General features: G+C 41.9%; 1 protein-coding gene across 1 annotated transcript; it reads left to right on the top strand.

Moving 5' to 3' along the window:
- The first annotated feature begins 7,084 nt into the window (after positions 1–7,084).
- Positions 7,085–7,957, top strand: LOC139296413 (G-protein coupled receptor 35-like). The gene has a single exon (XM_070918814.1). The coding sequence runs from the start codon at positions 7,085–7,087 to the stop codon at positions 7,955–7,957; it is 873 nt and encodes a 290-aa protein (XP_070774915.1).
- The last annotated feature ends 4,305 nt before the right edge of the window (positions 7,958–12,262 follow it).

Consider the following 12,262-nt stretch of genomic DNA (forward strand, 5'->3'; position numbering starts at 1 on the left):
GTTACTGTCAATCAAACGTGATCAAACACACCTGATAAAGCTAATTAGCTGAGTTTTGGAGGGTTTCATTCTTCAAAAATATTAGCTAAATATGAGTTTAAACTTATTATTAGCTTATTTAATCATATAGCAATACACACAATTTGAAACTAAGTTTAAGTTCAAGTTTGACTCAATATAACAACAAATCCACACAAACTGCATGAACTCTGGCAGAGTAAAAAATGTTAACAGACCATCTCAGTTTAATTATAGCACATCAAATATTTATAACAGTAAATGCCTGCTTTCTGCAACACAATTACTGATATTGACTCCTCAGATCTGCACAGTGGAACCACAGCATTTTACTATTAATGCGCCTGAACATTCAGTGCCTGTTCAAGGGCACTCTACAGTATGTACTGAACAGGGGAAGATTGGCTCTCTATTTCCTCTTTACAAATAGTCACATGAATCAAACTGGCAAACCCTCTAATGAGGAGCCCACTTCTCTAAACCTCCACAACACACCAGCATGTCCTCTGAACAGGACGTGTCCTTCTAACATGCTGCTAAATTCAGGCTGCCCGCCTTCATGAGAATGTTCTTCATGGCTGTTTGAGTATGTAAGAGACATGCTGACACACACACACACACACACACACACACACACACACACACACACACACACAGTCACACCTGTGTTTAAACTTCTACAGTATGTCCAGACTTGATTTGACAAACACAGTCAGCAGAAGATCTCTTGCTCTGTCACTCAATGCCCCCCCCCCTCCAAGTCTTCCCTCCTTTGTTCCTGACAAAGCAGGTTCAACATCCACACCCACAGATGCTTGAATGGAGGGAGGACTCTGAGGTGTTGACACATTCACTGTGCTGAACCTCTAATTTAGGTAATGCATTATCAAAACAAAAGAGGGTCATGATTGATTAATTAGCCTGTTCGTATTCATAAATGATAGCGCTGGGCTTTAAAATACATGTTTGCCTGCGGCTTTTGTCAACATTGACACAGAAATCTGATGCAAACACTAATATGTGCCATGTAAGAATGCTGTAACAGTAAGAGGGGTGTTGCCACGGCAACTGGGCAGTGTTTATCTCCAGTGTGAATCAACATGCTTTGCCATGTGAACCTGACCCAGTTACACCTAAGTGAGTGTGAATGCACACATCCATCCACACACACACGCGCGCGATCACACATAGGCACCGACAATGCTGTGATTTCTATCATGGAGTAAATAACACCAGCCGGCACAGCGAGGTGAAAAAGTTATTCCCGTATCCTGCACATTTTCCTCAACACTTCCACCTCACATCATCTTGCTTCCTCTGTCTTTGGCCAGATGACCTACATCTGTTGTGTGCCATCCATGATGGACACCCAAACACTCCTTATCTCACTGCTCTCTCACCCTCCCACTTTCTTTTATCCTCCTATATTCCCTCAGATCCTCTATTCCCTTTCATGCAAGACCGGAGCTCTTTTTTATGTTTAATCCTCTAACTACCTCATATTATGTAATCAGAGAACAATGGAATAACTGGATAATCCTGTTGTGATGATTAATTCATATTCATACATGACACATGAGCTAAAAAATCACTTCTACATCTGTCTTTCGTTGTGCAGCTCTTGCCTGGTTTCTGAACAGGTTTGTCGCCCAGATTTTTGGCTCTTTCTCTTTAACACATGCAATACACAGTGCATCCACATATCTCACCTCAGGTCGTTGTTTAGCCAGACAAACAGTCTGCATTTGAAAATCAGGCATGGGTGAGATCTGGTAAATCAGTTCATATATAACCGCCCAGATGACTCATCGCAGCACGGCCAGCAGAAACAGAGACATCTAGTGTTGGGGTTCTGGTTTAACATGCCAGGCTTATGTAATACTTGGAGTTTGCTCTTCAGCATGCATATTTCATGATTTTCAGTCCATATTGTCAACAGACTGCACGGACACAAGATAAGGCAGTTAGTTACGTATTTTATGGGGTTCAAAAACAGAAGATGAATGCAACAATTGTTGTCTAGCATCCCTGACACACACACACACACATCAGCACATTGTAGGAGTTTTTATAAGAGTGTGTTGCCAAAGCAAATGCACAGTGACATGACACACTTTCTGATGGCTGCACTTGACTGCTCCTCCATATGCCACAAGCGTCTGATCACAGATTGACAATCTCCACAAACATTATGCAATCCCAGAATATTATGTAATCCATCATCACAACAAAAAGGTGGGCCAGATCTTTGAAACTCTGGCTGACCAACAGATCCATATGGTGCAGCTAAGTCATCTAACTTGACTGGCATCTACAAAAGTGCAAGATGTCTTTTTCTCTTTTTTCCCCAGCTGGTGTGTGTTTTCTGGGTGCTGATTTGGAGGATGTGTCACTGTCATCAGTGAAGTGGGAGACGGTGCTGTGTTTTTCAGTTTTCAGGGGGTAATAAGAGAGAAACAGGAGGAAAAGGAGAAAGTCTGCATTGCGTCACAGCAGGGAGCAGAGGAAAAGGGAGAGAAAGGAGACAGGAGGGGGAGAGCAGGGGCACAGCGAGGGGAGAGAGGGGTGTGTCTTCACTGACCTAGTTAGAGCGATGGAAACCCCCCTCCCTTTACCCCCACCCACCACTGCCTCACTACTGACGTGTAAAGGGCACTTTCAAACAGCAGCAGACAGACAGGAATGAACGCAGAGAGGCAGGAAAAAGAGATAGTCAAGCGTTGAGACAGGCAGGCAGGCGAGCAGAGTCTTGTAGAACAATGAGATCAACTGAGAGTAGTAGACAAATATATCCACAATGATGTACCAGATCCGGGTAGATCTGGGAAATATCTCTGTGAAAACAGGATAAGCCTAAAGGGATTTAAAACAAATTAACGATAACAACAGGCCGCATCCGAAATATGGAAACCCTTCATATCCTGCACAATATTAGATTTCTGCCTTTATTTTCAGAGAATAACATCTTTTGAGCGTAAAGCAGCTTTTAATAAAATCAGAGCATCGCTGAGAAATGCAATAACTGCAAAAATGACCAGCTGTAAGTCCTAATAAACAGGATGTAATCTAAAATTTCCGGTGCTTCTCAGTGTTGTTGTTGTTGTGTAAATCTGAATTTTCAAGGCCATTGCAGTGCAAGATGTGTTATTAACAGGTACTGCATCAATCACAGGTATGTCACTTAATTAGGCCTCTGCATCTCCAGGTCACTTTCACACTTATGGCCCACGCTCATTCACACAGCTACACCTGAAACCTTCAGTCTTTCTCAAAGAGGATGATTGTTTCCCCCTCTGGCCTCGAATAGTCTACATTTCAGTTCGAAGGCCGCAGTCTAATGGAGCAAGCTGACTCTCTCGGCTTCAAAGGGCATGCCAAAACTTTCCTGAAACCAAACTGTATTGGCTAAAAATATATTTAACTACATGAAACAACAAGTAAAAGGGCAACTTCATACTCCAAACCTTTCTTTCTGCTCTGTCATCTGTTTTTGTGTCATGTATTTTCTCAACTGTTCCGTTTAGCCCGTCCAAATGTTTTTCCAGATCATATTTTCAGATTTCCACCCCCCCCCCCACACACACACACACACTTTTTTTAAAGGCCCTCAGTCTTTTTCTTTTTCCGTCAATCTTTTCCGTCACATGTTGAAGGAACTTTCAGCTCTGCATTTAGATGCTGAAGTCCTCGTCTTCAATAACAAACTGTGGACCGATATTCTTCTTATCTCTGCACTTTGCTCACATGTGTCACCTCGTGAGTACTTGAAAACATTAACAATTGACAGAGATGGTTTAGTCCATCCACCTAAACATTTAAGGCCGTGATACAGAGACAACCATTGTACGCAGTAATACATTTGAAATGTTCTTTTCATTTTCTCCACAACTCTGTTTTTTTATTCTTTGCAACCATGACCTCATCTACCCAAGCTGAAGGCCTGTGTTCTACAAACCAGCACTCCTTTGCTCATCATTATCTGTACTTGAATACTCGAATATGAGCACAGTATTGGAGCCATTGTGGTATAAAAGATTATGATGCAGACGATGATTCGTCTGTGTAATCTTGTTAAAGATTAACAAGATTACACAGGGCCAGGGTTCATGATTACTGAAGACAAGCAATTTCGGTAAATGCTGCATTATCCAACTTCAACTCCTTTTCTCCCGATTCTTTCAGTTGTTGTAACTGCATACAAACTAAATATTACAATGGACTAATCCTGTCACTGGCATTATGTTCAATCAATGCCCGGGATCTGTGTCACGAAACACTCTGCAGCTTAGTCACTCCGGTGAATACACACCCCCTGCCACAAACGAGTGAATCAGAGCCCAGAAGACAAACAAGCACAGAGACGTGGTTACTGTAAGCAAAAACAAAGCAAAACATAACAACGAGAGAAATGCACACATACACACAAACACACACTGTGATTCTGTGCAGCACTGTGTGGCTCCATTTCTAATTAAATGGCCATTAAGCGGGCCATCCTTGTGCAGCCTCTGGCTTGTGTATTTGGCAGCCAGACCGGTCTGTGTCCAAGCCAAGCCCCCCTCGTCTGTCCGATTGGATAGAAACACTGTGATGAGGACATGTTGACAAAACAACTAAGTAACAGGTTGGCCAAAGCTGCATGAAGGTAGAGAAAGGCCTGCAGATGTCTTGATGATTTCTCAGTCGGTTTCAATTATCTGCGTCTTATTGAATCCAGAAACTTATTTAAAAAGCTTCTTTCATGAACTGAGGTTTAAGTCAGGGGCCTGGGACTGTTGTATTGTCACTGTCAGTTGTTGACAAGCTTAGGAGAAATGACTATGGCTATTTTTGCTTGTCAATTGATATGTGACAATGGAAAACAACGTGTGAGACAAACATTTGTCTCACAATCAGGGCTGACACACTGACACACGTTTTTCAAGCAAAAGGTTCACCGTCACATCTTTTCTTTTGAGTCACGTTGGTTTTTGCTGAAATGTGTTGTCTCCTCTTTTCAGCCAACAGAACAAAGCATTGACCCATTTTTCTTTACAATCTAGCTGTTGGAAGAGCGCAGAGGTTGTGCTCTAAATCGCGCCTGTTGCACAAGGACAAGGTTTATTTTGTAATTTCCTTTTCCAGTCTGGCTTTGTCAGTGCGGCTCTTGACCTCCCCGCTTTCACCTCCAACACAGTGTGATCTTGTTTTTCCTCTTCAACGCTGTTCAAGGGAACTGTCACTTGAACAGATTCAAAAATGTAAATGCAACAGCAATGACTAAAAATGGCAAACAGGAAATTGCTTGGTATAAGGAGGTAGGTGTACAAACAATTCCTACAGAATTCATTATGACCTCCAAGTGCTCAAGCCTCAACAATCAAGTTCAAACAATTTGCTTCAGTTTCATATTAACCACATATGCAAATAATACAACGTATGAAAACGGAACAGACAAATGTCACAGTGAAACTACGAAGGGGAACCTGCGTGTGGTCTTGTTAGCTTCTGCTGCTGCATCTCTTCAGAGTATTTTGCCTCAAGTTGCGCTTTCAGCCACAGTGACTGACATACGTGTCAAGAAGAGAGGAAATGATGCTGCAACAGAAGTTCACATGCCAGCCTGTATCTAGAAGACATGCTGCTGCAACTGCCTTTAACATCAGTTCAGGAAGGTTTATGCACAGATAATTTGGTAAGTTTTGTTTTAACTGCATACATGTGTCAGGAAATGAGAGTTGTTACATTGTTAGCGTTTTTTTTTTTTAACTTTTGGTTTTAATAAAGAAAGATTGAGTTGAAAGATTGTTTGGAAATGATGAGTTGGAGAGGCATAAGTAATTATCAGTTGTTGTATGATGAGTAAACACTACAATAAGTTCTGCTATGATAACGTTTTAATGTAGTTTTGCAGTAAAAAAATTACGGAACTACAGTGAACTTTTGAACATGTCGTCTAAAATTAAAGGATAGGTCCACACACAGTCTTGTCCTAAAACAATACTCACATGTAGATATGGACATTATGGTTGCATCTTGTCCATACCAGCAATGAGGAGATCCTTTCCTAATGGGACTGCAAAACAAGAGATGGGGGACAAAAAGACAACATTTTGTGCAAAAATGCATTTTAAACTTTAGTCAAAGCTAATTTGAGGCCTCAGCAGTTTAACTTAGTAAAATCAAATGGGTATTTTTTATGAAGGTACAGGAACAGTGTTTCCTTGCGGAGCTGTGGAAAAGGCATAGTGACACAAAGTGGACATTTCGAACTAAAAAGACTTTAACGTTGGGAGATACCCAATTGATCTGGCTAGCTCAGGCTACTGAAGCCTCATATTAGCTTTGAGCTAAGAGCACAGAAGGAGGATAGTGGATTTCCCACCTCTGTGGATTTCCCACCTTGCATTATGAAGGGATCTCTTCAGGGCCAGTATTAAAGGGGAACTCCATGGATTTTACACATCAAAATCTGTTTACAGGTCTTGGGGAGTACTACTACATATCTGAAAAAAGTTCTATATAGGCCTCTGTGGCTCCAGGGGGAGCAGAGCAAAATCTGATGATTAGCCTCAAGCCCTGTCCAGGGTGTACCCCGCCTCTCAGCTCCAGCCCCCCACTACCCTCTAACGGTAATAATGGATGGAAGCTTGATGCTAGCGGCTCGAGGCTACATTAGCCGCTACTAGCATGATACATCCGAATCTCTGACGGAACTGTTGGCGGTCAAGTTGCATTGTGGGTGATGTAGGTGTCTGGTTTTGACAAGGAAGAAGAATGTGTGGATTTAAAAAACATGATATCTCTGATTCTGCTGCATCGATTTTGAGTTCATCTTGATGACGACAATGTTATAGTATAATGCTAAATCTGTGGAGTACTCTTTTAGCAGGATTACAACAAGCAAAACCTGTTTCAATGGTCATGTGAGTATTGTTTTAAGACAGTCTTGAAGCTGTCCCTCAATTCAAGCTGTATTGTTTAACCATCAACAATATGTTTGTGTGTCTCAGTTTTTACTCCTTTCTCTAAACTAACATACTAATTATTTTTCACTCTGACACATGGCCACTTCTTACAGACAAATATGTGCTGCTGCAACACCACAAATATCACCAACATCACCAACACTACTTGCAGAGTGGACGTCTTTCAGGGTTTGGCTTACATTCCTTTGTTTTTCGTGGGTTTCCTTGTCAATGCTGCTGCTCTGCGGGCCTTCATTGCCAAGCGGGACTCCTGGACAGACACCCACATCTACATGTTCAACCTGGCTATAGCGGATTCTGCCCTCATCCTCTTCCTTCCCTTTAGGATCTATGATGCCTTCTTCTGCCTGCCCAAGACTCTCTTGTGTACTTTCCTTATTTACACACATTTCATCAACATGTATGCCAGCATCCTGACCACGGTTGCCATCAGTTTCCAGCGCTACCTGGCTATAAGGTTCCCACTGCAGGCCAGATCATGGAGGAAGAAGAAGGAGACAGCGTTTGTTGTGTGCTTGGTCTTTTGGGGATTTCTGGTGACAATATGTGCTATATTCCGAAAGGACAACCACCCAGACAAACTCTGGACCTGTTATGAAAGATGTAAAAATCGCCCACTTCACTGGCAATTTATTGTCATCCTGGTGTTTCTAGGCTTCCTCGCCCCACTGTTGATCATTGTGTTCTGCTCCAGTCAGATCATCTGTATTCTGTTAAAAGTGGACAACAAGTCGGAGGAAAAGAAACGCACCATTGGCATAGTGACAGCAAACATGATTGTGTTCATCGTCTGCTACACACCCATCCATGTTGCCTTTCTCATCAACTACTTTGATGATCCACCTCTAAACTGGCAGTTTGAATACTTACCTGCACATGTATATTTACTTGTGTCTGAATGGGTCGCTTCCACAAACTGCTGTTTTGATTCCATCAGCTATTACTTCTTATTGATAGGGTTTTATTCATAAGTCAGAGGGAGTGCAAAAGAATCATCTGTCTCTAAAAACAGCATCTGTGTATCATTTTTTTAGACTGTACAATATAGAATAAATTATTATTATTATTGAGACTCAATATAAACCTGCGTTACAGGTTTATATTCATTCCAAACTGGTGGTTGTGTGGGGTTTGAAAGAAGACGTCATTTAGGAGGCAGGGAGGGTCAAATGAAAGATACCATTGAGTTGCATTATGGGAATTGTAGGAAAGAACTTGATACATTTTAGGGACTAAAAGACAGGATATCTCGACCTCTGCGGCTTCGTTTTTGACATGCTTGCTCATGGTGGGAACTGTTGGGTCTCTGTAATAACATTATAAAGAGTCGGTCTAGACCTGCTCTATTTGTTAATTATTCTGTCTCCCCAACTTGCACTTGAAGTGCAACACAAAAACATCATTATTTGCAGCATACTGTAAATAGCTAGCTGACTGACAGCAATGACTATTATTTGACATGTTTTTCACTGTTTTTCGTGATTTATTAGTATGAAATGTAGGCTATGTATAATGTTAATGTAAAAATTAACTTTTCATGTGACTCATCAGCTCCCAGCTGTACAGTTGAGTGTTAATATTGGTATTTATTTTTAAAGTACTGTTAATTATGTCAGCATTAAGTGGCAGCACATAATGTAACCTGGTTACATCTGGCTTGGCCTAGATCATCAAGCTACTGTATGAACTCTTCAGTTGCTTTGGGGATGTTCATGGTTGTGTGTGTGTGTATTTTAGGATATAAATATCAGTTATCTAACTCTCTCAACCTTTTGTTGACCTTATTGCTCTCTGTGTGATGTTCAAAGTATGATATCAAAGCAAAGAACAAGGGGCATTCTCATCTCTCAACAAAACTACAGTCTGTATCGAGCTCAGCAGCGCAGACAGACAATATCCAGTCAATGCACAGGCACCCATGGGAGTTCAAGCCTTTCACTCCCTCACAGAGGCCAGATGAATGAAGCCCAGTGTCCAGCTCCCTCTTGTGGCGAGGAAAGTAAATGCTTGAAATATTTCCCACTGCCTCTGTGCTCTGGAGCTGCTTGCTGTGAAGTTTCAAACTGCCAATCTGATGACAAGTATGTCTCATTTACTGAAAGTAAACTGCAGTAATGACACACTTTACTCGAGACTGCTGTGAAGTAATAGAGTTGCATTTGTAAATGTGTATATTTGTGTGTGTATGCGTGGGCACGCGTATAATGATATGCATTTATTTCAATGAGTGCATTCAGAGCCACACTCCACAACATTAGCAGTCAATTATATAATGCCGTTTAATAGCAGTACTCCAAAGATTGATGGTTATTATAACAGCAGTATCTTAGCAACTGCAAAAACTCAGCAGGCATCAGTCAAATGAGAAGGCTCAGTTCTGGCTGAGATCAGGCCCGCGACTCTACTCTAATAACAGGAAACAGCTGAGCTCAGCAGTCAGCCAAAGTCACGTAAATACTGTACATACATCTTATTCACAGCATCGTCACCGAGAAAAACAAAAAAACCTCACACTTCAAACACAGTCCTGTCTCAGCAGAGCATGAAGGACCCCCCCCCCCCGAAAACCAAACTGATACACTATACCTTCAGGATGATTATTTACACTATTCACAAATGATACAGAACAGCTCCTTTTCAAAATGCAAAAAAGAAAGAAAGAAAAGTTTTTGTGCTTTTCCTTATTACTGCACAGTATAATGACTCTAAACTTAAACAGAATGAGTACATTCATTCACTCAGGATGCTGACGAGTATTTTCAAGGTCCTCCAGTATGGCAGTTGGTCGGCAAATGACAGACAATCACTAGACTACAGAACAAGACAAAAAGCCCAGAATCAGGACATAGAATGAGACACGCAGTGTTCGCTCACAGCATTTCAGTCCATTTGAAGGTTTGCTTATGAACTACTTAATAAATCCTTATCATCACATATCGGCTATTCTGCAGCAAACACAGTTCATGTCATGACATCGGTGAATACATTACAGTATAATCATAAAGGGCATGACAAAATGTCTGTATAATTCTTACATATTTACAGTGTATACGTGTGGCATGATGAAAGTAGTTTATAAACAGACCCTCAAACACTGTTGGCAGCATTCAGTGTCAGTAGCGTCTGGGCGCCGACAGAGGGAGGGAGCTGAAAATAAAATTATTTCAACAGTACAAGCCGACAAAATAAAAAGAATTAAACATTCAAGATGTTAGGTCAAAGGCATACACATCACACAGTATACTGCAACACGTGAGCTCTCCGGCACCACAGCACATGAGGTGCACCGCTGACTGAAATGGTCTTCATGGCACTTTAAAACAAGTTTCTCTTTTTTGCTTCAGTAATCAGGCATCAGTAAATCATTCATATCTTGGTTTTGGCACACAGATGTTAAAAAAAAAATGTCTTGGTGATTTCAATCTTGGAGCAAGTTGATATGAAACTCATATAAAAACAGATTTTCATACATCAATAGCTATAATGGCGTGATAAATGTTTATTTTCGTTTGCAAGCTAGTGCCTGATGTCATTTTTTTTGGAGTTACTGTTTGTCTTATCATTTTATCTAAATTAAAGTTTACTATGTACAGATAAACCATATATTGCTGCTCACCACAAGGTCGGCACGGTTTGTCGACTGCTGACTGCAACTGAGAGTGAAGTCATCTGGCCAGTTCTAACAAATTCTCACTTTTTTCCCCCAGTTGTTGTGGGTGCACCTCATTTCATCCAGTCCAAACTTGCTTTTTTTGCTTCTGTTTTCTTCATCTTGCCTTTTTTTTTATGACTTCCATCTCCTCTCGCTAACACACGGAACAACCGTGTTGTGTTGATCTAAACGCCAACCACTTCATGGCACCGGGCACTTTGATGGGCTGAATATATATAGTCCCATTTGCCTGCTGGGAACATTTCCATTACCCCTATTGGCTTTGAGTTAAGCCAGGGGTTTCAATCATCACCACTGTAACTGTCACTTTGTTCGGTATCACGTCTGTGGGACCTTGACCCACTGCGGGCTTAAGGGGAAATTTTGCCCTAATAAACCGGTCTGTGTTCTATAATGCAGCATTAATGAATGTGTGTGTGTAAAAACCCTAAGGTGACAGTGAAGGACAAGGTGTTCATATATTGCAGTGCGTTTACTTAAAATTCTCTAAAACACCTCTCTTTCGTCCCTTTCTTTCTTTCTGTCCCGCAGTGGCAGTCCAGCGTTCTTGGTGCAATCTCCCCAGACATCCACGTGGAATTATTGGTCATTAAAGAGTACATGGAGTGTAAGGAGGCAAACGAATAGGGCGATGGACGGCTCAGATGCCGTCATTACGGAGAGCGTGCGGTTGGCAGAAATAGTGCTGACATTTCAGTCCTGCACTCTGCTCTCCAAAGATGTGAGTTATGGTCTCATATCCCTATGAGACAGGTTAGAGGCATTTGGCACACACACGGCGTGCTTCTCGTGTACACAGAATACTAAATACCCTCCGTCACCTGCACGAAAACATGTTTGCATCTACTGTAGGTGCGCAGCAAAGAGGAAGAGAGAGAAAAGGAAACAGAGAGAAGGATTTTGTGTTTCCCCATCATCCATTAGATTTGCGTTCACAGTCAGAATGACTCGTCTGATGAGTCACCTACAGCTTCAGATACTTTTACGATGTTGGGAATTTGCAATTTCACTTCAAGTACCCAGTTGGCAATCAGACCAACAGGTAATAGAGTGGAGAACAGATGGGTGGCAGTCTTGTTAATGTTATCCAAGAGGGAAAAAGCATCCCACTCCTGCAGCAGTGTTTGACTGGCTCTGCAGCCTCAGTTAATCTGTGCAGAGGAGGCAGCCTCTAAGTGCCATGTCCATCTTTGTCTCTGTCCACATCCTCTCTGCCTCCAATTCTGCTTTCTTTCTTTCCTTCTCTCTTTCTTTCCCATCCATCCTCTCTCCTCCCTCTGCCACTGAGTAGCAGGAGAGAGAGGCAACTCTGCAATGCAGACACAGCAACAACCTCAGTCCATCTGACCAATTAGTGTGAGCCAGGATATGAGTGGCAGACCCAGCAGCCAGTCATAAAGAAAGACTCATCATGGGGCGAAGGGGGGGGAGTTGCCTGAGAGACTGACAGAGGAGATCAGAAGAGCTGAATGACAAATAAAGATGTAGGGAAAGGAGAAGGGAAGGGACAGGGTGAGGAGGAAAGAGAAAAGAGAGATCTATGTAAACAAAACAGAGAGCTCTGGACATGGAAAATCTCCCGTCCCCGTCATTTCCTCAAGAG

The sequence above is a fragment of the Enoplosus armatus genome, chromosome 14 (genome assembly GCF_043641665.1).
Source record: "Enoplosus armatus isolate fEnoArm2 chromosome 14, fEnoArm2.hap1, whole genome shotgun sequence".
NCBI lineage: Eukaryota > Metazoa > Chordata > Actinopteri > Centrarchiformes > Enoplosidae > Enoplosus > Enoplosus armatus.

Coding starts and splice junctions, on each gene's coding strand:
- LOC139296413 (XM_070918814.1), top strand. CDS start 7,085: ATGTGCTGCTGCAACACCACAAATATCACCAACATCACCAACACTACT.